General features: G+C 38.1%; 1 protein-coding gene across 7 annotated transcripts in view; it reads right to left on the bottom strand.

Annotated features, from left to right (window-relative positions):
* The window catches only part of FRMPD2 (FERM and PDZ domain containing 2), a 306,604-nt gene that overhangs the window by 157,562 nt on the left and 122,457 nt on the right, over window positions 1-26,585 (bottom strand). For all 7 annotated transcript variants that reach the window (XR_011971421.1, XR_011971422.1, XM_072627697.1 and 4 more), the window contains exons 26-28: window positions 18,884-19,098; window positions 17,431-17,529; window positions 14,373-14,716 (exon numbers count right to left, since the gene is read on the bottom strand). Coding sequence is in view for 5 of the 7 variants with exons in the window: in XM_072627697.1 (XP_072483798.1) it covers window positions 14,373-14,716; window positions 17,431-17,529; window positions 18,884-19,098 (658 nt within the window). In the remaining 2 variants the exon portion in view is untranslated. The remainder of the gene's footprint in view (window positions 1-14,372; window positions 14,717-17,430; window positions 17,530-18,883; window positions 19,099-26,585) is intronic.

Below are 26,585 nucleotides of genomic sequence, written 5' to 3'. Positions count from 1 at the left end.
CTTCAGGTCTTTAGATGTAAGAACTTCCATCTTTTAGAGGCATTGAGCTGTAAATGGGTATCTGCACACATCACATGTAGAAAGGGTAAGTTATACTGGCTACTTACTCTGTTCAAATAATATATTGCTAAGAACAGTACAGCTAGGTCCAAATTAATGTGAATAATGAATCCCCTAAAGTAGTCGCATTATTCAAATTCACACTGCATATTTCCACTGGGCTTGAACCAATTGCCATATTTTATATAGTCATAACTTTGAATAGTGTGAAATTGGAAGACATGTGACCACTTTAGGGGATTCATTATTCAAATTCATCAGGATCAGCCTATAAAGAGCTCTTTCTTTTCAATGATACTTTTAGCCAGGAAAGAAAAAAACAAACTCCCCAAAGTCCTACTCTGATGTTTCATCACAGCAAGTGGCTGACCTTGGGTGCTGGTTAATCATAATGAGCATAGCTAGCATTAATAGGGCACTTCAAAGTTTAGAAAACATTTTAGATGTTATCTCATTTGATCCTCATAGAAACCCATGAAGTGGGTGCTATTTTTATTCCCATTTTATTGACAAAGAAACTGAGACTGAGAGGTTAGGTAACTTGTCTGGGTCAACTGGTCAGCCAATAAACATTTATTAAGCACCAACTAACATGTCAGGGACTGTGCTAATCAATGAAGATACCAAAAAAAAAAAAAAAAGGCAAGACAGTCCATGACCTCAAGGAGACTACAATTTAACAGGGGAGACAACATGCAAACAATGTACACACAAGCTATATTTAGGATAAACAGGAAATAATTAAGAGGGAAGGCTGTAGAATTGAGGGGGATTTAAAAGGCTTCCTGTAGAAGGTGGGATTTTCACTGAAACTTGAAGGAAGACAAGGAAGCCGCGATGTAGAGATGAGGAGGAAGAGCATTCCATGTGTGCAGGTCAGGCAGAGATAATACGCAGAGCAGGGAGACGGAATATCTTGTTTGGGGAACAGCAGGGAAGCCAGAGTCACTAGATCAAAGAGTAGGGAGGTAAAGAGGATAAGGCACAAGAAGACTGGAAAGGTGGGGTGAGAATAGGTTACGAAGGGTGTTGAATGCCAAACGAAGGATTTTTTATTTGATCCTTGAGGTGATAGGGGATCAGGGGAGTTTATTGAATAGGAGGGTGACATGGTTGGGTCTATACTTTGGGACAATCACTGTGATAGTGGAATGGAAAATGAACTGTAGTAAAGAGAGACTTGTGGCAGATCAACCAATAGGTTATTGCAGTAGTTCTGACATGAGCTGTTGAAGACCTGTACCAGGCTGATGATAGTATCAGAGAACAGAAACGAGCATATTCAAGAAATGTTACAATGGTAAAATCAACAGGCCTGGCAACAGTTTGGATATGGAGGGAAAAGATTGTAAGGAGTCAATGATGATACCTAGGTTTCAAACCTGGGTGGCCAGGAGGACAAATTGTTCATGATAATAGGGAAGTTTGGGAAGAGGAGGAGATTATGAGTTCCATTTTGAACATGTTGAGTTTAAGATGTCTATTGGTCTTAGATAGTTGGAGTTGCAGGACTGGAAGTTAGGAGAAAAGTTAGGCCTGGATGAGATTTAAGAATCATCAGGATAGAAACGATCATTGAATCTATGGAGACAAATGGGATTACTGAGTGAAATAGTACATAGGGAGAAGATAATAGAGCACAAGACAGTTCATGGTTAGCTGGTCTGACCTGTATGAAGATTCAGCAAAAGAAATTGAGGAGTATTCATATAGGTAGGAGGACAACAAGGAGAGAGTAGTGTCCTAAAAACCTAGAGAGAAGAGAGTTCAGGAGAGTGTAATCTAGTGTTTCAAAGGCTGCAGAGGAGTGGGAAAAGGCCATTAGATTTGGCAATTCAGAGCACTGGTAACTTTGGAGAGAGCAGTTTTAGTTGAACGATGAGGTTGAAAACTGAACTGCAGAAAGTTAAGAAGAGTCAGAGGAAAGGAAGTAGAGACACCTATTGTAGATGAACCTCTCAGGGAGTTTAGCCATGAAAGGCCAGAGCATGGAACAATAGCAGGGTCAAGTGAGGGTGTCTTGAGGATGGGGGAAGCAGCAAGTAAAAAGGGGGAGACAAGAGAAATGAGAGGGTAGGGATGATAGAGGGGTCAATATTGGAAGGAATGGGATTATTTGTGCATATATAAGGATTGGTGTTGGCAAGAAGGGTCATTTCTTCTTGTGAGACTGGGGTAAAGGAAGAGCACTGGCAGCTAGTCAGTGCCTGAGGGGGGATTTGAACCAAGGTCTTCCTAACTCCAAGTCTGGTACTCTATCTACTGTACCACCTAGCTACCTCTTGAAGGACATGCTGGTGAAACACAGGCTTTGACCAGTCTCTACAAAGCTGAAAGACTTTTGAGGAAAGGCAGTAACAAGCTGGTCAAGTTTCAATAGGTTCATCACCAAGTGGGCCACAGGGTGGTGAATTTTTTTGCCATAGCAACCCTTAAAGCTCGCCTACTAAGTCACCGAAAGAGCTATATTCTATGTCAGTCGAAGATGTACCCATACCGATGAAATGGCAGATTGTTAAAGTATTAAAGCATAGGGAAAAATGATTTTAAAAATACAAAATACTCAGCCCAAGTAACAGTTAATTACTTGCTCTTCTCTTTGTAGGAGAAGATTAATTATCATTAGCTCATCGAAGGAAGTCCCCCATAGGTTTACAAAAACTTTAAGAAACACTTCTACCAATCACAGGAAAGTATAGACAGGGATTTTTCCCCTCCATAGATCTCCAAAGTATTTTGTCTTATCCTGTCGATCTGAGTGATTGAGATAAACATTCAGTAAAGCTACTCAGCATTAAATAATTAGGAATATAGATTTAGAGCTAGATGGACCTTAGAGACTATCATGTTCAACATTTCACTTTATAGATGAAGGAAACTGAGTCTGAGAGAAGTTAACTTACTTGTAGTCATCTCAATTTTTCACAAGTCAATGCACAGAAGAAAAGAGAAGGAAGTTCAGAAGGAAGGACAAACAGGACAGTTTTGGAAGTAATACCTGGAATTCATTATGTACTTTTAAAAGAAAAAGCAAAGAGTATGAAATTGAGATTTGTGGGTTTATATACAATCCTCTTTTTGTGTTCTATGTATCTGAAAATGCTTGGCTTTGAGGTTTTGAGCACAATTAGGTTCAGAACAATTTTTTTAAAATTATATCATGGTTCATCATTCCATTCATCCACCACTGCCTTATCCATAGACTTCGAGCTGGAAAGACTTTAGGAGGCTGTCTAGATCAACTTTCTCATTTATATGTGAGGAAACCTAGGACCAAGGAAATTGTGAGTTTTCCAAAATCACATTAAGTGTAAGTCAGGATCTGAACCCAGGTCCTCTGATTTCCTCAGTCAATGTACTGTATTCATCACACTGTCTCCCAAATGTGTGTGTGCATATATGATGCATCCTCTTCACTCACTCATTTCATGCTAAATCCCTATTTGAGAGCACCAGACAACAATTTGGGAAGGCAAAATGTAATAGGAAGAGAAGGGAGTCAGTCATCTTATGTTATAAAAAAAGAAAAAGAAAAAAGTCAATATCCATAATGCTGATTTTTATACAATACAATCAAAGTGTACCTGTCTTTATGTCCTCTTTTCCACATATAACCTTACAAGCTGGACTTTTAAGACTTTCTCCCTTTCAAAATTAGAGAGTGATTGATGGGTGAAAAATCAAAGAACAAAAAACTTTCTCTACTTTCCTCAAATTCCTACTCCCAACCTACTGAGCAGATAGTATCATATCCTACTAAGAAGACTGAGACCATTAGGCATGTCCTTCCTCCTCTCCATCACAACCACTCCATCTTTTCACCAGTCCTTTTCTTAAATTCCTCCTCTCTTCTCTGATTGCCAAGACTAAAATTTGTGCCATTGACTTCATAACCTTCCACATCCTAATAAATCAGTTCTACGTATTATTTCATTTTTATTCAACATTGTTAATATCACTCTCTTTATCTACTTCTTCTTGTATTCCTACAAACATTCCCAAATAAATTCAATTCAATAAATGTTTATTAAATTCCTACTATGTACTAGGTACTGTGTTAATGAAAAGAAAAATAATCCCTGACCTTGCCTGATAGCAATACCTGATACCACTTGTTGGGAGAGAGCATCACAGATTCTACCAATAGGAAATGACAGGAGGATCCACTATAAGGAATTCTATCTAATGCTTTCTCTTGGGGGACACTTAGTAGCAGCGCTAGAGAAGCCATGCCCAACGCATTGCCTGAAGTTGCTTGACAGACATGTGGGAGCACTGTAGGAAGAGTCCCGCATGGCAGCGCCAGATGGGAGCACCCATATGGAACACGCCTCTTTCTTCCTGTAAATGCTTGAGGAGCTATATGGGCCTCTGGAAGCAGGGCTGCTCATTGGAGGGTGGCTCTTATTTTCCAAGAATTCTATTGTGGATTCTATTTTGTTTGTTTTTCTACTCTTCCATAAAACTTTCCTTCTTTAATTTCCTGAAATTTGTGCTTGTGAGCAGAGAGTTCACTTCAGGATACTTCATCTCAGGAAGTGGTCTCCTCAAGTTGGCAATAAGCCAAATGAGTTAGAAAATCTTTTGGGTCATTCACATAATTCAATGATCTCTGAAGCAAGAGACACAAAATGCTGAGGTTCCAAGTTAATGTCTAGAAAATTTCCATGGCAGAAACAGGGCTGAGATGAAAGCACTAATGTGACATTAATGCTGGCCATTGGTGCCAGCAGGTTTCTGCTGCTCTCTAAGATGGGGGCCCTTTAGTGATGGAGCAGTTTGCTTGACCCACCACTACATGACTGGTTCTTCAGCTTTTAAAAAACTCCCTTCCATCTAGTTTAGACACCTTCTCCAAACCAATGGGGAGTCCAGAAGAGGAGCTGAAAACTGCATGAGTTTGGGATCTAAGGTCTTGAATTCTTCGTCCTCACTGTAATTGTCCTCTTAAAGCTAGATAGGGACCAACAGGAGAACCCCAAATGCTACTTCTTGGTTTAGGGGCATTATTGGAAAGAGAAATTCAGTCGAAATTTCTTGGATGTCTTCTTAAGCCTACAATGACCAATCATGACTCCAGAGTACTAAGAATGAAAAATGTTACCTCCTAATGGAGAGATGATGAATTTCTTATGGAAAATAAGACATACATTTTTGGACATGGACAATGGTATCCTGTGTCTTGTTTAATTGTACATATTTGCTATAAGGGTTTTGTTTTTATTTTCTTCCAGTGGGTGGAATAAATTCTTAATTGATTTTTGAAGGAGATATAGACCATTTGATATTATATTCAATAAAGAAGAATTTATTAATTACCTGATAATTTCAAAGTACTGTGGTAAGTACTAGGAGATACAATGGAAAAAAATTAAGTTTCTTCCCTCAAACAACATACATTCTAAGACATACCAGGTAAATAGATAAATAAATACAAGATAATTTGAGGAGACATAGCCACCATTTTTTTCCTGGATTGTCGAGTTATATGAAGGAGAGTAATGTGAAACAAATTAGGAAAGGCACTTTCAATGCAAGCAGAGCTGCTATTTTAGCCTTAATCAGGAAGCAATGGCAATTCTTCAACAGACAAGTGAACCTGGTCAGATCAGTGCTTTAGAAAGATTATTTTACACATCTCTAGAGGGTGCATTTGTTAAGCATTTATAATGTGCCAGGCACAAGGCTAAGCGTTGGGGACACAAAGTGAAATATGAAATATTCCCTTCCCACAGCCAGTTTGTATTCTATCAAGAGAGACATCACCTAAATACATACAAAATCTTTACCAAGCAAATACAAGGTAACATCAGGGGAAGGGTTCTAGTAGATGGGAAGAATCAGGAAAAAGGCTTCATGTAGGAAGTAGAACTTGAACTGATGACTCTTAAGAAACAGAAGTGAGGATGGAGGGCATTCCAGGCATCAGGTACAGTTCATGCAAAGGCTCAAAGTCAGGAAATGGAAAGTTATGTTTGAGAAGGAGCAGGAATAGAGAAGAGTAATGACTAATATTACTGAAAAGGTAAGTTGGAACCAGTTTATTAAGGGTTTGAAATGCCGACCAGAGTTTTTTGAATTTGATCCTAGAAGTGATGAGGTTCTAAACCTATCTGGCATATGTAGGTTTTCCTCCACTGATCTCCATTGCTTTGTATATAGTTGGTGCTTAATAAATGTTCATTGATTAATTCGTTGCTTAATTGATGCTTTTGCATCAATTAATCTTGAGGCAATGTGGGTTCCCAAAGGATCTGCCAGCAAAGTACAAGCCCTCAGACATCCACCAACTTGAACAGGTTCAGGTATGGGCTTGACAACAGATTATGTATTGATTGTCCATGGGCTGATCTAGCTAAATTTAGAGGTTAATTACGACAATGTTGATCACTAGATGCTAAACTCTTTCTTCCATTCATGGGGGCTATTAAGGCATAGACATTTGTGAAGTATATTGCAGGAGGGAATAACTAGACCAATGAAATAATGGACTCTTGAAGTACTTACATATATGTGCACTTTATAGTACATTAGGTCCCTTAGTCAGTTGATGAGTATTTACCGTGCATCCACTATTCGGCCAGGCACTGTGCTAAGCACTGTGTGTTCATCCTTCATTGCCGAAGAAGACCATGCCATCAGAGAAATGATGATATGACTTGTACTTGACTTTGTTTTGAGTGAGGGAGGGCTGTGCAGGTCACCAGCCTCACTTCTCCTCCAGAGTCATCTGAATCCAGTGACCAGATATTCATCAGAATGACTGGAGATGACCCAGAATGAGGCAATTGGGGTTAAGTGACTTGTGCAAGGTCACACAGCCAGTGATTGTCAAGTGTCTGAGGTGAAATTTGAAATTTGTGTGAGATTTGAACTCAGGTCCTCCTGACTCCTGAACTGGTGCTCTATCCACTGCACCACCTAGCTGCCCCTCAAGGAGATTAGGGTTAGGAAGAGAAGACAAGTACATATGTTGCTTATATGTTTTTAAATGTACACAATAAATGCAAAGAAAGGAATGGAAAAAAATCAACCTCGCAGTCCCTGCTCTCAAGGAGAACAGCTAAATGGCACCGTGGATAGAGCTCTGAATAAGTAAGGATGACCTAAATTCAAATCCAGCTTGTGACCCTGAAAAAGTCACTTAACCTCTGCCAGCCTCAATTTCCTTATCTGGAAAAAACAATCCCAAGATTGTTGTAAGGATCAAACAAGATAATGCTTGCAAAGTACTTAGTATAATGCCTGGTACATAGTAGGTACTTAATAAATGCTTGTTTCTTTCCTCTTTTCCTCAAGGAACTCATGGTCTGAGATGACAACATAAAACAACTATGTATAAAAAAGCTATATGCAGAATAAATTGGAGATAATCACCTGTGGGAAGGCATTGACATTAAAGGGACTTCCTTGTAGAAGGAGGTCTTTAGCTTGGACTTGAAAGAAATCACATAAACCAAGAGGCAAAGATGAAGAGGAAAAGAATTTCAGGACAGCCAGTGAAAATGCCTAGAGTCTAGACATGGAGTGTCCTGTGTAAGGAGTTACCGGAAGGTCAATATCACTGAGTCATAGAGTATGCAAAACGAGTAAAGCATAAGAAAATGAGAAAAGTAAGAGGGTGTCTGGTTGAAAGGGCTTTCGATGCCAAGCAGATTTTATACTTGATCCTAAACTTAATAAGAAACCAATAGAGGTAGTTGATTTTCTAGGGAAGACATGGTCAAATCTGTGTTTTAGGAAGATTCATTTGACAACTGAGTGGAACATGAACTGAAATGGTGATCTTCTCAAGGCAGGGACATCAACCAAAAGGCTATTTGAATAATCCCAGTATGAGGTAATGAGGTCCTGTACCACACTGGTGACTGTGTTACAGAAGGGGGAATATACAAGAAACATTACCAAAAAACAGTGTCACTTGTCCATTGATCAGGCCAGCAAAATTCAAAGGCACAGAATCAGAACATGAGCTAACAGATGCTAAATTATTTCCACTACTCATTAAGAACATCTCCTCAGTATCACTTCTTGGACTATATCCCAAACAGATCATAAAAATGAGAAAGGGTCCCATATGTACAAAAATATTTATAGCAGCTCTCTGTGGTGGCCAAGAACTGGAAACTGAGTGGATGCCCATCCACTGGGAAATGACTGAACAAGTTGTGGTATATGAATGCAATGGAATACTATTGTGCTATAAGAAATGATGAACAGGAAGACTTCAGAGAGGCCTGGAAAGACTTATATGAACTGATGCTGAATGAAAGGAGCAGAACCAGGAGAACACTGTACACAGTAACAGCCACAGTGTGTAAAGAAATTTTTCTTGTAGATTTAGCTTGTCACAGCAATGCAAGGACCTAAAACATTCCCAGTGGACTCAAGGCAAAATGCCATCCACATCCAGAGAAAGAACTATGGAATTGGATCACAGAATGAAGCAGACTATTTTCTCTTGTGTTATGTTTTGGTTTGGTTTCATTTTTCTCATGGTTTCTCCCATTCATTTTAATTCTTCTATGCAACATGACCAATGTGAAAATGTGTTTAATAAGAATATATGTGTAGAATTCATACAAGATTTCATGACATCTTGGGGAGGAGAAGGGGTAGGGACAGGGAGAAAATCTAAGACTTATGGAAGTGATTGTAGAGAACTGAAAACAAATAAATTAATAATAATTTTTTTAAATCCCTGGAAAACAATAAAAAAAGGACACCTACTAAGGCACAAGAGTGAAACGAGACGACTCAACTCATAGTTTTACAAAGATAAAATAGCAATCAATTGGACTTTTAATTTGAACTTTTAATGAACTTTTAACAAGGAAATTTAGAAGGGGATGGGGACAGGGTTAGGAGAGAAGGATGTTCAGTTTTGGACATGCTGAATTTAAAATGACTACAAGACGTACAGTCTGAGACATCCAAGAGACCATTGAACATGTGAGTTTCGAGGTTAGGAGAAAGGTTGGCCTTGGTTAGTAAACATGAGAATCATCAGATATTGTTGTTGTTGTAGAACGGGACACTGGAGAAAGGACATTCAAGGTACGAGTCAGAAGACCTAGGTTTAATTACTAACTTGGACACTTTGTAACGATAAATCAATCAACAAACATTTTTTTAAGGGTGTACTATGTGCCATGCACTGTGCTGAGTTTGGGGATACAAAAAGAAACAAAAGACTGTCCCTGACCTCAAGGATCTTACAATCAAACGAGGGAGACAACACACAAAAAAATATACAAAGTAAATTATATACAGGATAAATAGGAAATAACTAACAAAGGGAAGGCACTAGATTTAAGAGTGGATTAGGAAAGCTTCCAGTAAAAGATAGGATTTGAGTTGGGAGTTAAAGAACCTTGATCAGTTGCTTGACATCCCTGAACTTCAATTTACCCATACATAAATAAGATAGGGGTAATAATTTTTGTACAGCTTACTTCACGGTAATAATGAGTAAAATGCTTTGTGAACCATAATATGCTATAAAAACATACATAACCAGCATTTTCTAATGTCTTCTAGGTGCCAGGGACATAATTATAAAGAATGAAATCATGACTGTTCACAAGGAGCTTATATTCTAACAGGGGAGACAATATACACATAGAGAGACAGACAGAGAGAGAGATAGAAACACAAACAGAGACAGAGACAGAAATAGAAATAGATACAGATACGGATACGGATATGGATGTGGATACAGGAAAAGGACGGCAGCACATCCACTTTAAACTACCAGGTAAGATTAAAAAGAGTAGTGATAACTAAAACTAAAAGAATAGGTTGGAGTCACATCACAAAGGGCAGTGAACATCATGCTAGAGAGCTAGGATTTTCTTCTGTAAGCAATTGGGAGCTACTGAGATTTTATGAGCTGGTGAGAGTCATGATCAAATTCGCTGCGTTTTTACTTTTTGAACCTTTTCATCATACCCATAATTTATGTCATAACAACCCTTGGTCAGGATCACAAGCCCCAAATTTCCTCTGGGAAAATATAATTTACTTAGGATTGATTCCCTTTTGACATAACTTCCAGGAATCATTTGGAGGGATGACTGTACCAACGATTAATAACAATCACAGATGTAGATAAGCATCTTTAATTAGAAGAACTTGAATAATTTGTCTCTCATATGAAACTACCAGCTCCGTATCAACTACTGGATAAAACCACATGGCAAGGTAAATGCAAGGCTTACAATTAAACAAGAACTACCAGTTCAATTCAATTCAATTCAACTGCCATTAATTGCCTGTTGTGCGAAAGGACTACGCTGGGCATTAGAGATTGGTCTGTTTCAACTTGGGGGGTTGTTTTATTTTGGTTTTGATTCAGACCTAGATATCTCAGCAGCTCACCTACAGCTTAGTTTTAGAGAAGGAGTTCTTAAACTATTTTGTGTCATGGATTTCTTTGGCAGTCTGTTAAAATTTATGGACCTCTTTCCGGGATAATGTTAAATTTGTAAAATAAAAATAAATATGATTACCAGGAAAGTCAATTATAGTGAAATAGTTATCCAAATGTACATATGTATGTATATATGTACATATATACATACATATAAACATACACAAATATATTGTATCATATATGTAATATATAATTTACATGTGACAATTTCTATAACTCAGGTACATGTACATATAGGAATATATTATATATCATTATGTAATATATGATTTATATGTAATATAATTATGTAATATATTATTTCTATGCAATATTATATCTAATTTTATAATATATGTATCTGCCTGTATACATATAAGAATATACTATATTATAGAGATAGTATATTGTACATACTATATATACCATATATAGTATATTATGTATACTATATATCATGTAATATTACATCTAGTTTTATATTGTATGTATATATACATATAGGAATATATTGCCTATTGTACATGTAATATATAGATTAATGATTAATAGATTAAAATTAATAATGATAATAAATAAAACAATTATTAATAAGATTTAATAGGTATGATTATTAATGATTTCTAGATAACATTATATAGTTTGTATGACATTATCATTATGCACTATGTATAACATGTATGTGTATACATGTACGCATACATTCAGACAGGTTGGCAGGCAGGAATTGATCCCTCGTGTTCTTGGCTCTATAGCCAGCCTCCTACCCACAATGCCTCACTAACTCTTCAGGCTTTGGGGATTAGAAAGTCAAAAATGAAACAGCCCTCAAGGGGCAGACAAGTTCAGTGTTCTCTGAGTGAGTTGATCCACATATTTGATTTCTCTAATTCTTTTTGATGCCCAAAATCATTTGGCAGTTGAGCATTTTTTAAGAAGCCCTCATTAAAGAGTATAGGTCCTTAGTACTCATTACAAGATGAAATTCAGCCTTTTATCAAAGAGGACAGAGTCAGTAAGTCCTTGGGCTTCAGGAAATATGTTTTATCTCCCTTCACTTCCCTTTCACCCCTTCCAGATGATGGTGGCTGCCATTAGTGAGACCTTGCTTCAGTCAGCCATCTGCTGCCCCCTCCTGGCCATGGCTGATACCACTAGATCCTGGGAAGCATCTAGGGCTTAGGTGTCCCTTAGGAATCCAATAATACCTCTTCTAAAATGTCCGCCAGAATCCTTTCCCTTCAGCAACTTGTACAAAGTGCTGATTACAGTCTATAGTGGAACTCCTTTTGGTACTGAATCATGCCTCTGCGCTCCATTGTTTTATAACTTTTATAGATTTATGTAATCAGGGTTCCTTAAAACAGAGTCTACAGACGCTTAGCAGAGAAGAAATGAATAGGTTTCAGCCAGTTTGAGAAGTTGGAAGGGAAAAATATTGCCTTTTTATTTTTACTAGACTCTAAGTGAAATTTAGCATTTCCTTCAATTATGAATGTAGACAACAAAACATTCTTCTGTGAAAGGGTCAACAGACTTCGCCAGATTGTCAGAGTGGTCCAGGACCCACAAAATTAAGAACCTCTTGATCTAAATTGTAAACTTTTTTAAAATTCCCTTTCTTTTCTTCTTTCTTTCTTTCTTTCCTTTTTCTTCCTTTCCTTTTCTCTCTCACTCACAGAGATTTTAACATAGGTTCTCAACTCAATTCAATTACATTGAAACAATTTCCACTAAGGCAAGCTTAGAAGAGAGGTAGTGTACCATAATGGATAGAAAGACCTGCCCTTGGAGTCAGGAAGACCTGAGTTCAAATGTTACTTCTGAGATCTACTGGAATGTGACTCTGGTCAAGTCACAAGTAATCTCTTATAACCTCCTCTAGGTAATTCTCAAAGATGAAAAGTTACAAACCAGTTGCTGGGATGCATCACAAAGGAAATGACACATCCTGAACAACAGTGACAAAAATCCAGAAAACTAGAAACCCTCAGTATTTGTGAATAAGCACATATTTTAAAAGTTAAATGATAAAGTTGAGACAAACAAATGCTTTGTTGTGGTTTTAAGGATAAGTACTCTGACTTAAAATTGCAGACCAGAAATGACTATCGTATTAATTGAATACTGCGCCATAAGAAATGATGAGCTCGTTCATTTTAGAAAACATAGAGTTGCACAAAATAATGAAGAGCAAAATGAGCAGAGCCAAGAAAATGTTGCATACGCTAATAGGAATATTATTTTATGTATGTATGTGTTCGTGCATTGCCAAAGAAGACCATGCCATCAGAGAAATAATGACATGACTTGCACTTGACTTTCTTTTGAGTGAGGGAGGGCTGTGCAGGTCACCAGCCTCACTTCTCCTCCAGAGCCATCTGGATCCAGTGACCAGATATTCATCAGGATGACTGGAGATGACCCAGAATGAGGCAATTGGGGTTAAGTGACTTGTCCAAGGTCACACAGCCAGTGATTGTCAAGTGTCTGAGGTGAGATTTGAACTCAGGTCCTCCTGACTCCTGCACTAGTGCTCTATCCACTGCACCACCTAGCTGGCCCAGGAATATTATTTTAAGAACAACTTTGAGTGAATAAGTCATTTTGACTATTTATAATTTACTACAAAAGTCATGAAGGAAAATGCTATTTTCATCCAGAGAAAGAACTGATAAATAGAAGTATGCACAGAATGATTTTACATATATATATACATATGTATATTTATGTATTATATATATATATATCTGTATATATACACATACACACATATTTGTATCTAATGATAGCCATCTCTGAGGTGGGGAAGGGAGAAAAAAGAAAAAAATTTCATGATAAACATATATTTAAAAGGAATAACAAGTTGTATATAACAAACCTATAGTTTCATGGGCAATCGTCTTTTTATTATTTAACTATTATGGAAATGCTTGTTTTATTTCATAAATTAAAAATAAAATAACTAAATTTTTGAAAGATTGGGAAAACAAAGAAAAACCCCTCAAACATGCTAAGAATACCAACTTCTTAGAATTTCATTTGACTGTGAATGTCATTACTAATTCAGTCAAGCGAACAAGCTTTTATTAAGTACCTATCATGTGCTCAATACAACATCAGACCTCTGTGCCATGTGCTTAGCCTTCCAACATCAGGCACTATGCTAAGTTCTAGGGATACAAAGAAAGTCAAAAGACAGTCCCTGCTCTCAAAGAATTTATAGTCTAAGGGAAGAAACAATACACAAACAACTACATATGGATAAGATATTACAGGATAATTTGGAGATAATCAACAGAGGGGAGACACTAGCATCAAGAGTGTTCAGGAAAGGTTTCTTGCAGATGGTGGGATTTTATCTGGGACTTAAAACAAGCCAGTAGATGGAGATAAAAATTCCAGCATTCTAGATAAGCATTCTAGGCATGGAAGATAGCAGAATAGCAAATGGAAGAAACTATGTGATGATAGAAAACATACCTTTTTGTCAACTGTGAAGCTCAACCACATAATAGAATACTGATATTTTTATCTCCTTTAGTCTTTTCACCTCATGTAGACTCTAAACCTCTTGAGGACAGGGCTTATTTTTTGTACTTCCCTGCATTCCCTTCAGCGTCTAGCAGAGCATTAAACATTTTGTAGCTATTTCATAAATAAAACCCAATGTCTATTCTTATACACCTTACAATCCAGCAGTGCTTTACATATTACAATATAATGAAAGGTTAGTGTTGAAAAAGACCTTGGGAACAATTTAGTACTAGCCCCCTTTATTCTCCAGATGAAGAGACTGAAACCCTGAGTGGTAAGTCACACATGGAATTAATGTTCATTATTAGTTCCAGTAATGAAATTTATCCACTACCCAAAGTACCTGTCTATTCATTCTTACCTTTCTGGTGTCTTTATATCACAAACTGAGTAGCAGTTTTGCCTTAAATCTTCTAAAGGGGAAACCAATTCTGGTACAGCAGTTTCTTGGTGATGACTCCATGAACAATCATGGGAAACGTCTGGATGAGATAATAGTGTAACCCAAGGTCTCTCTTCACCTTCCTCAGAGCCCCACTCTTCCTTGTCAATGGTCTTATGGAAAGATACTGTCTTAGAACTCACATCTTCCTCTGATTCCAGTGAGGAACTGTCCTCACTATTACCTGGATTCAAGTTGCTCCTGTGTTCTGGAGTAAGGCATTCAGCCCTGGTAAATTCTTTGTCTGGAGAGGTTGTCGGTGTCTGTTAGGAATGTTAAAAGGAATTAAAATCTGAACCTCTCTCTTTCTCTAAGCAAATTTCTAAGAAATGTTTCTTGATACAAATTCTTTACCATCTCAGATTACTCTTTTTTAAGAGTCTAAATAAAACAGAGCCACTTTTCCTTCTCTGGACTTCTCAATTCTCTAACCTCTCTTCGTCTTTTTCTGTCCCATCGTTCTATTCATCATGTCTCCTGGGGTTTTATTTTTGGCTTCTCTTTTCCTCTTCACAATTTTTACCACTTGAGGCTCCTGGAACTCATTGGTAATTTCTATTCAGTCTCCCCATCTTTCCAGTCCCCTTCATCTCTTCCCTGATGTGCCCTGAATGTATTGCCATCAACTCAAATGCAAATGAATAATGGTAGGTGAAAACTGATTTTCAAAGAAGCACGAACTATAATCCTTCAAGTAAGATGGAGGACCACCAAGTATTATTATAGGCTTTGTTATTATGTCCTATAGACAACTGGGCCTGACTATCTGCTCTACCATTATGCTGTCCTTCAGATCCTTGGGCATTGTTCATCAGATCTGCTGATGTACTCTAAGCCTACATCTACCCTTTCACTACACTCAAAGAAGCACTAAGTCATTCTACCCCTCCTGCAGCTATTGTCTCCCAATTAGAACATGAACTCCTAGAAAACAGGAACTGTCTCATTTTGGCACACTGTAAGCATTTAATAATTGCTTTTTTCCTCCCTTCTCTTCCTCCCTCCTTTCTTTCTCCCTTCTTCTTCCTTCTGTCATTCCTTCTTTGCTTTTCTCTGTCCCCTTTATTTCTCCTTTTCTCCACTGCCTCCCTTCGTTCTTTTTTCCTTCTTCCTTGCCTCCCTCACTCCTTCCTTCTTCCCTCCCTTACTCCTTTCTTTCTTCCTAACTTCCCTCTATTTTTTTCTTCTTTTCTCCCTATCTCCCTCCTTCCTCCCTTCCTCTCTTCCTTCTTTCCTTCCTTCCTTCATATCTCCCATATCTGGAACATCTGAAGGATTATATATCTTTATTCTACTCTATTATAGTTTTCTCTAAATCATTTAGATAATTATCTCATAAACTAGAAGTTCCTGAAAGAAAAGATATGGTCTATGACTTTTTTCTAGCACAGCATCATACCATTAGACTATAAGTGCTTTGATGATAACAATTGTTTTTCACCTTTCTTTGTCTCCCCTTTGCTTAGCACAGTACCTGACACATAAAAGGTTCTAAATAACTAGTTATTGAATGAGTGATACATAAGTGATGACTGCTTTTGGTGATGATATGCTTCCTCCTATACAAAGGCTAAGAAATTTTTTTCCATTTTAATCTCTCAATAGAAATATGTACTTATTTTAGTGGGTGAACCATCTCTTCCATGACTTTTGCTTCCTACTTTTAAAAAATTTCTTCCTTCTACTCATGCTTAGATTATATAGCTACCAATAAAAGGTAAGTATAAGTTGAGATCACACTGCAGAGTCTGGTACTAGATGACTCAGGCATTGAAATAGCTACAAAAGGAGAATGGCATAATGAAATGGAAGTAACAGAAGGAGAACCTGAATGGAAAGACAAAAATACAACAGTGTCTTATTAACAGACCCTTTACATTTATAATGGGGGTGGGGGAAGTTGACTAATATACTGATATGAAATTTGAGGCTCAGATTCAATCTAGCTCAGACTCAATCTAGCTCAGATTCTATCTGGCTCACTTGTTAATACAAGTGTCACAAATGGAGAGGCTTCTTAAGAGTCAACACAATATGGAGAATATTTAATAAACTTTGTTTTTCTTTGACTGAAAGAAGGGTTGGGTCATATTCATTTGAGCAAGACCCAGAATTTCAGCATTTTGGGGTCCTGAGCACCCCAAACCTCAACATTTTGGTTCCCTGACCAAATTCTTCTTCTCCTGCCAAGACTGGAAGGTTTGTCTCTTCCACAGTCGAAGCCATCAACTTCCAGGTTGTATTCAGACTTAGGCTATGTACCCCTTGAACAGGACATCTCTATTCCCCTTGCCAGCAGGAAGCAGTTTCAGAAGCTATGACCTTCACCCCTTACCCCAAAAGAATTGTTTGATGGTAGAATGATGGGGTACAGACTTGGGGAACCTCCTTGAATCTTTCCACTTAATCCAACTTTTCATACCCAAATCTGTTACTTTTAATCTGGCCTAGCCCTCCATTGTCTGTAACCTCAGGAATTCCATAGCTGCTTCCCACCCAAACCCTCCACAGTCTGATAACCTCTAGATTGCCTCTAGCTGTTTCCCACCTTTGATCAGTCACCTCAGTCCCATTGAGATCCTCCTTGTACTCCTCCTCAAGACCCTCCCTAAATCCTTCCTCCCATCACCCCAGACTACTACACCACCCCCATATCCCTCCCACAATATTTCTGTATTTAAGTTCCATCTCGTCTCCATGAAGGGGCTCAGATTCAATCTAGTTCAGACTCAATCTGTTCAGATTCTATCTGGCCCACTTGTTAATACAAGCATCACAAATGGTGAGGCTTCTTAAGAGTCAACCCAATATGGGGAATGTTTAATAAACTTTGTTTTTCTTTGGCTGAAAAAAAAAGAAATTTGCCACTAAACCCTTTCCCTTCACATATAACTAAGAGTAATAAATGTACTTAAAACATGCATTTGAATTTCCAGATCAGAACAATTTGATCTAAACAAATAGTATCACATCTTACCAGCAAATCCTGGTCTATTTCAGGCAGTATACCTTTCAGGGGTCTGCAAAGACGCAATGTAACCTTCTCAGGAGCACCTCTCAGGAGGTGAAGGACTTCCTAAAAGCCAAAAACATGACTATTACCAACAGTTAGTGAGTTAGTATATCCCTAGACCACAGATTCAGGGCTACTAAAGATGTAAGAGGTCATCTTAGTCAACTCTTTTGTTTTACACACAAGGAATTCAGGGCTTGGAGAGATTAAGTGACTTGCCCAAAGGCATACAGGTTATTAAGTGGGAGTTATTTTGACTCCAATTTATAATCATTTCCACTGTGCTGTGCTACTTCTCTGGTAAGGTGTCAAGCTACATGTTGCCCCTGTCCTGTTCTTCTACCCTTCCTGCCAACTCTTCAGCATGAGCATTCACATTAGCAAACATTAAGGGATTTGATTTACTATTTTGTTGGTTGTCTAGATTTATGAAAGTGATGGAGAAGATATTAATAATGCAAACTAAGCTGAAAATTATTTTTTTTAGAAAGCTGATTATTAGCTATCCACTAGCACACTCCTGACTTTCCTCTTATAATAGTGTTCTGAATAGAGGCACCATTTGCCCACACAAACACCTGTTTAGGACAAAACTTCAAGATAATACATAGTCAGCATTATTTTTCAGCATTTTCCTTTCAAAGACTGTTCATTTTAGATACTTGGCCTATATTTGAACCAAGACAGTATATTGGATTTTTTCTTTTTATTTTCATCATTTTCTCTCTTTTCCATTAGTTAGGATAAATTTTAACAATTGAATATAGGCTACACTGAAGACTTCTGAGGGAAGTTGCTCTATGTAAATAGATGAAAGAATGTCATGTAAAGGCCAACCCTCCTACTTGTGCACTTGAATCAAATCCTGTCCCATATTCTCCAGATGACTATATTGCATACCAAAAAAAAAAAAAATCCACTAAATTCCAAGGTTAATGAGAAATCTACAGACTAACCATTATAGTATTTTAAATTTGCCTCCCTTTAAATTGCCCAGGAATGAAAGAAATTGATTCTAGAGTTCCCTGGAATTGGCCAATCAATGAAGCTGAAGATGAAATAGACAGTATTTTAATGTGTTTGGTAGTTGAGTCATATATAATGTGTCCTCCAAAGTAAAATGCACCCACTAAAGGGTAGAAATCTAGTATGTAGGTCAGAATTTTGTCTTGGATGTGATAATTAAGTTAATTATAATCAATACTAGCCCAGTGCTGCCCATTTCCAAAACTGTGAAATAGGAAATTAAATGCAGATAATTATTCTGCATAACTGTTCTATCCTTACAGCCAAAGATGATTTCTTCACTTGTAATCTTCAGATAGAAAAAACATTTCAGAGCAGTGAGCCTGATGAAATTCAGCTTGACCTTAATTATATTCTACCATAAGAAGCATCATTTGATAAGCTCCAATACCTGGTAAGAGAGACCTTGTGTAGGTTTTCCATTCACAGCCAGGATAATATCACCAACTGCAATTTCCCCATTCTCTTCAGCTGGCTGCCCTGGAAACAGCCTCTTAATCCTCACAACATAACTTCTAAGGTGATCTGAGCTCTCCCTTGCTGTCTGGAGGAAACTGAATCCTAGGCCACTGGAGTTCTTCTTCAGAGTGACCTCAAATGCATTATCTGTTTGATAAGAAGTCAACAAAGGAATTCATCAGTGGGTTTCAGAATTGAAATTATTTCCCCAGTGATTGAAACAAAATGGATACTGTCCAAGAGCTTTGCCCTAAACTTTGGATGCAAACCCCCAAAAATATAAAGCAAATTTTCACAATTTCAAGTTCAGTTCTGTAATTTTCCATTTTTTCTAAATTATATACCTGAATGCAAAAACTCACTCATGCATATATATTCTACTTCAGTCTTTGACATCACATTTTCCCCCACCTACCCCCATATCCTAAGAGTCTACAAAGTTTCATAAAACAAAAATTCATATGATTGGGCTAAACAATCCAAAACATTCAGATTAGAAAAGGATTATTTCTAAAAATTGGAATTCCCTTCCATAGTCTCTAGATAATTGCTGAACTCCCCACTTTGTTCTGCTATGTGGACTTGACCTTAAAACATAACAGTTACCTTTGGATATCATGTGTTCAAAACCAGACCAGAAAGCAAGATGGCATGGCAGTGAAACCAACATTTTGTCTGCAGGATTGTAGGCAGTACAAAGAGAGACCAAATGGTGCTGATGGATGCTGGAAGGAGTTCTGGGTTTGAAGTCAGAGGAGTTCTGTTCAAATCTTTGCTAGCTATTTACCACCTGTGTTACTATGCAGATCACTTAATCCCTCTGGACCTCAGTTTCTTCATCAATAAATGAGGGCATAGGAATGAATGATTCCATAGTCCCTCCCAACACTAGGTCTAGGATGATGCTATAATGATCTTAGCACAATATGCTAGAGGGGTTTATGGTTTACCGAATGCTCCTCTTAGGACAACCCAGAGTGAGGAGGCAGTCAGTGTATAGGCATTATTAGTACTGCTCTACAGACAAGGACACTGAAACATTTGATGACTTTTTGAGAAAGTAGGAAGTGCTGAACTTAGAGCCAGGAAGCCCTGGATCCAAGTCCTCACTCTGACATTTAATAGCTATATGACCATGTGTCTTAGGCATTATTCCTTCTACCCACACTTTGAATATGGAGGAGCTCATTAGGCTTCATGGCATTAAACTTAAGTTATGGAGACTTCAATGGGGATCAGGCAAATGCAGTAAGGCTCAATTGTGGGGTGGGAATCTTATATAAACTACTCTCAAGAAAGAAGGGCAGTTTTTAGAATCTGATTATTTATATATTCCAAAAGCAGTCATTTCAGTTAGTGATTCAGAGAATTTCACTAGTATATCCTTGCTGAGTGTTTGCTTATGTATCTTGACTTAGTTTTTATATTAACTAATTTTTTAAATTTCACTCATTAATTCAACCACTTTAATCCACAATTTACATTTGGTGCCATTGTGCATCTGACTCAAGTACCTCTTTAGAGTAATCTATTAAGTCATACACTGGTTGCAATCTATGCATACTGAAATCTAAAACAAATCATAGAATGCATAAAACCATTTTAAATGATTCTAATGTTTAGTGAGTTTTTTAAGTCATTTTTATCTTTTCTCTAATAGAGATGCCAAGGTATCATTCTTTTTTAAAAAAATTTTTACTGGGGCTGGAGCCAAGATGGCAGACTAGAAAGATGCAAATACTCTAGCACTTCCCCCACAGCTTATAAAATACCTGTAAAATAGACTCTCAACAAAGTCTAGAGCAGCAGAAGCCACAGAACAACAGAGCAAAAGGGGTTTCCAGCCAAAGGTAACCCAGAAGGCTGACAGGAAAGGTCTATCTCACGGGACACTGAGAGAGCGGAACACAGCCCTGGCCATGTGGCACTGGGAGGAACACGACCTGAACAGACCTCCAGGCATAGTTCCTAGCAGGGAAGGTCCCAGATACTTCAACCCACAAGCAACAAAGAAAGCTTAAAGGTCAGTGGGAGTGGGCTTTCCCAGCTGGACAAGAGGGAATGGGGGTTTCTCCAGCAATAGCCCCAGGTGATGGCAGAGGCCACAGCAGCAGACTGAAGGCAGCTACAGAGGCCAGAAAGCAACCTGGATCCATTGTTCAGGCAGCTCACCTTAAAGTCTCTGGCAGTATGGAGCAGCTGACCTAAACCCCAGCCCTAAGTGACCACCTATCCCCAACAAGAGCCCAGGGGAACCAAGCAGCTGAGTCTAATCCCTTGACAAAGGATTCAGAAGTCAAGTAACTGGCTAGGAAAATGCCCATAAAAGGGAAAAAAAATAAGACCATAGAAGGTTACTTTCTTGGTAAACAGGTGAACAGGTGTCTCCTCCCATCCTTTCAGATGAGAAAGAACAAAGCTTACTGTTAAGGAAGTTAAGACCCCTGCCTCCAGGGCCTCCAAAGTGAACTTAAACCGGGCTCAGGCAATAGAAGAGCTTGAAAAATGAGTTAACAGCTTGCTAAAGGAGAACAAAAAAATGCTGAAGAAAATAACACCTTTAAAAAGAGGCTAACTCAATTGGAAAAAGAGGTCCAAAAAGCCAATGAGGAGAAGGAGGCATTAAAAAGCAGAATTAGCCAAATGGAGAAGGTTCAAAAACTCACTGAACAAAACATTTCTCTGAAAGAAAGAATTGAATTCAGGGAAATGAATGACTATGAGATAAACCAAGTAGTTAGAAAACAAAGCCAAAAGTTTGAAAAAATAGAAGATAATGTGAAACATCTCATTGGAAAAACAACTGACCTGGAAAATAGATCCAGGAGAGACAATTTAAAAATTGTGGGACTGCCTGAAAGCCATGAACAAAAAAAGAGCCTAGACATTATCTTCCATGAAATTATCGAGGAAAACTGTTCTAATATTCTAGAACCAGAGGGCAAAATAAATATTGAAAGAATGAACCAATCACCTCCTGAAAGAGATCCGAAAAGAGAAACTCCTAGGAATATTGTGGCCAAATTTCAGAGTTCCAAGGTCAAGGAGAAAATACTACAAGCAGCTAGAGAGAAACAATTTGAGTGTTGTGGAAATACAATCAGGATAACACAGGATCTGCTAGCTTCAACATTAAGGGATCAAAAGGGTTGGAATAGGATATTCCAAAAGTCAAAGGAACTGGGGTTAAAACCAAGAATCACCTATCCAGCAAAACTGAGTATAATACTTCAAGGGAATAAATGATAATTCAATGATATAGAGGACTTTCAAGAGTTCATGTTGAAAAGACCAGAACTGTATAGAAAATCTGACTTTCAAACACAAGAATCAAGAGAAGCTTGAAAAGGTAAACAGGAAAGTGAAATCATAAAAGACTTTCTAAAGCTGAACTGTTTATATTCCTACATGGAAAGAAAATATTTATAACTCTTGTGACTTTTCTCAGTATTTGGGTAGGTGGAGGGATTGTACATACATACACACATATACACACACACACACACACACACACACATAAACAGAGAGAACAGGCTGTGTTGAATCAGAAGAGACGATATCCACAAAAAAAGATATGAAATAAAAATTAAGGGGTGAGGGAGGAAAATATTTGGAAGAGAAAGGGAGAAATGGAATGGGGCAAGCTATAACTTATAAAAGAGATGAAGAAAAATCGTGTTCAATGGAGGATAAAAGGGAGATGGGGAGAGGGGAAAAGTGAAGCTACTCCCTCCACATGTGGCTTAAGGAGGGAATAGCATGCTCACTAAATTTGGTATGAAAATCTCTTATACTACAGGAAAGTAGGGAATGAGGCAACAAGTGGGGTGAGGGGAATGATAGAAGGAAGGGAAAATGGGAGAAGGGAGTAACCAGAAATAAACACTTTTGGAAAGGGACAAGGTCAAATAAGGAAAAAAAATAAGGGGGGATAGAGTAGGATAGAGGACAATATAATTAGTTTTACAGAGCATGATTATTATGGAAGTCTTTTGCAAAATGACACATGTATAGCCTGTATTGAATTGCTTGCCTTCTCAGTGGGGATGGGTAGGGAGGGAGGGAGGGAAAGAAGGTGGAATTCAAAGTATTAGAAATGAATTTTGAGAATTATTAGTGCATATAACTGGGAAACAAGAAACACAAGTAATGGGATACAGAAATTTATCTTTCCCTACAAGAAAAGAGAGAAGATGGGAATAAGGGAAGGGTGGGGTGTGATAGAAGGGAGGGCTCATTGAGGGAAGGAGCAATCAGAATGCAAGGTATTGGGGGTGGGGGAGGGGAGAGATGGGGAGAAAAATTGGACATGTTACAAAGTGATGTAAAAGCAATTAGTATTGAAACAATTGAATGAATTAATTACTGAGACTAAATCAGAGACATCTTTAGTTTGGGGAAATGAATTTTAGTTTAAGTCTCCTAGAGGCAGGTAACTTTGGGTAAAATTCGGCATTAATGGAAAAGTTAAGGTTTTAATGGTAAATTTGATTTTATGATTGTTATTTAATCAGGAAGTAGAACAGGTATAGAAAGGCATGTAAGCCACTTAAGACTCGCCTCAAAGGATGTTCCTTAGCCAATGTGAAATTATAGTCATATCTGAAACCTGGTTACTGGAACTTGCTATTTTAAGATGCTATGGGACTATTAAGTGACTATTCTTCTGAGTCTAACTCCAGGTATAGATAGCAGCAAAAGTGGTCTGAGCCTCCAATCCATGTTGCCAGTAAGTTTGTGAGACGCTAGTATGAACTGAAAAAGGTGATCTCATGGGAACGGTGGGAGAGCAGCTGTTCAGCCTGGGCTGAGGTAGGATTCTCCTGACTCAATTTCTCCACTGACACGTGGCAGACTCTAAGCCTCGCTGAACATAAATTGACAATCTACTCCTGCCTGACACTGACATGAAGTTGGGGAGATATTGTTTCCCTGCAATGTCCCTACTCTTAGTGGCAATTTCCTATAGTCAAAAGATTTGTAAGCTGAATGCCAGATCTATTACGTTATAGATTGTTGGCACGGGGGCATCTGAGGTCAAGTCTAAAATTAAGCTATTAAGCTTAGGATTTAGACCAACAACAATAAGTTAGGGTCCTTTAATTCTTAGTAATAGTGTGCAGACAGTCAGGTCAAGGGCTTATGAAGTTAGCATACATAGTTATTATTTGTGTCTCAGTTGGTTAATATTTTTTTAAAAAATCTGTTTTGTGGTATATTGTAAATGTTTTAAAAAGAAATATCACCTGACCAAAAGTTGGAATTATGTTATGTGGCATGAACTGTGTTAAAAATGAAAAATAAAATAAAAAAATAAACTTTTTACTGGAAACAATATGGCAGTGAAAGAAAATAATTCACTTTTTTCCCCTCCTCTATGATTAGCATTGATCATAGGTGTTATTCAGCATATGAAAGATACTGGGCTTTGTCTTTTCTTGCCCAAGATGGTAGAATTAGGAATGATGTCTAGAAACTGCAGAAGGATAGGTTTCAGTTTAATGTCACTAAAATTTTCTTAATTATTTTATTTATAATAACAAAAATAGCAACGATGAATTCCTCCATTAGACTATGAGTTTCTTGAGAATAGAGATGGTCTTCTACCTTTCTTTGGATCCTTAATGCCTGACTTGTAGTAGTGCTTAATAAATGCTTGTTGACTGACTGCTTTACATAACTCATTTGAGTCTCATAATAACCCTGTGAGAGGAAAAAAAACAACCACAAAGTATTATGTCCCCATTTTATAGATGAAGAAACTGAAACTCAGAGTCACTAAGTGACTTGCCCTTAGTTATACAGCTAATACAAATAAGAGGCAGGATTGAAATCCTAGTCTTCTCTCATTATCCAGTAATGTATCCACTACAACACATTGCCTTTCCAACTAGTCAATCAGTCAGAGATACAAAGAAAAGCCCCAAAAAAAGTCCCTTTTCTCAAGGAGTTCCCAGTCTAATGATGGAGAATTGAAAGCAACTAAGTACAAACAAGATATTCTTTAAGCAGCTAATAGTGGGTACCATGGAGGGCACTATCGTACTAGATTCCCAGCCCTGGGGTCAGGAAGACCAGAGTTCAAATCTAACCTCAGACAATTCCTAGCTGTGTGACCCTGGGCAGGTCACTGAACTTCTCTTTCCCTGAGTTTCTTCATCTATAAAATGGGAATAATAATACCACTCACCTCCCAGGGTTGCTGTGAGGACCAAATGAGATAATGATTATAAAGCACTTAGCACAGTGCCTGGCACAGAGCCAGTGCTATATAAAATTCATTATTATATACAAGATAAATTGGAGGTAGTCCCAAAGGGAAAGCACTAGAATTAAGGAGGACTGAGAAAGTCTTCTTGCAGAAGATAGGCTTTAACTGAGAGCTGAAAGAAGCTAAGGAAGTTAGGAGGAGGCAGAAGTGAGAGGAGAGAAAATTCCAGGCAGGGGACACAGCCAGGAAGAATGCATTGAGGGAGAAGATAGAATGCCACATGTGAGGAACAGCAATGAGGCCAGTGTCATGGAGGGGAATAAAATGTAAAAAGACTAGGAAGGAAGAAGGACCCAGATTACACAAGGCTTTAAAAGTCAAACAGAAGATTTTATATTTGATCCTATAGTTAATGCGGAGCTGCTTGAGTTTATTGAACAGTGACATGGTCAGACCTGTTCTTAAGGAAGATAAATTTGACAATTTAAGGATAGAATTGAGGCAAGGAGATCAACCAACAAGCTACTCCAGTCATCCTGATGAATATCTGGTCACTGGATTCAGATGGAGGAGAAATGAGGTTGGTGACCTGACAGCCCTCCCTCACTCAAAACAAAGTCAAGTGCAAGCCATGTCATCATTTCTCTGATGGCATGGTCTTCTTCGGCAATGAAGGATGAATGCAACAACAGCTGCCATAGTACAGGCATACAGTGCCACAATGGTGGTAGTATCAAAGGAGCACTGGGGGAGTCTTTGAGAGATGTTACCAAAAAGACTTGTGTGTTGGCTGTCAATGGACTGGTCTAGCTAAGGTAAGACTCTCCTCACTGGAATATGAGTCATCAGATGCTAAACGGTTTCTACTACTCATCAAAACCACCCTTTAAGGTATAGAAGAAGAATGGGCTGCCTCAGTTAGTAGTATTTCCCATCACTGATGGTCTTCCAGGCAAAGATGGAGTGACCGCTTCCTAGGAATACTGTAAAGAATGTGTCTACTCTAGAAGGTGTCAGATCAGCTCTCTTCCAACTCTGAAATCCGTTATTTACAATAGAATTTGCCTTGAGGCTGAAAAAATCCACTATAATAAGATTTAAAATAGCTTAGCATCAAATCATGGCTGGCCATGGAATTTAGTGTTTCCTCAGGGCAAAGCAAATTCATCAGCAAAGGGCATTAAGAAATGAAGTGAGGAGATATGTCTGTTACCCCTAAGAAAATTGATGGTGGGAGGGGTGTGTTGTTCTTAGTTTTAGATAGAGTATATCTCCTTAAGTACCATGTTCCCCTAAACTGCAGCATCATGTTCACACCACTAGAGATGAAGGGCCTGACCAATTAAAGCACCTGTGTAGTACTTCAAGATGGAAAAGCGGCCCTGAGCTCCAAATCCAATCTTAATCTCAAACACTCTTACAC

Source organism: Notamacropus eugenii, chromosome 1, assembly GCF_028372415.1.
Source record: "Notamacropus eugenii isolate mMacEug1 chromosome 1, mMacEug1.pri_v2, whole genome shotgun sequence".
In the NCBI taxonomy this organism is placed as follows: domain Eukaryota; kingdom Metazoa; phylum Chordata; class Mammalia; order Diprotodontia; family Macropodidae; genus Notamacropus; species Notamacropus eugenii.
This window is presented reverse-complemented; position numbering and strand designations above follow the sequence as displayed.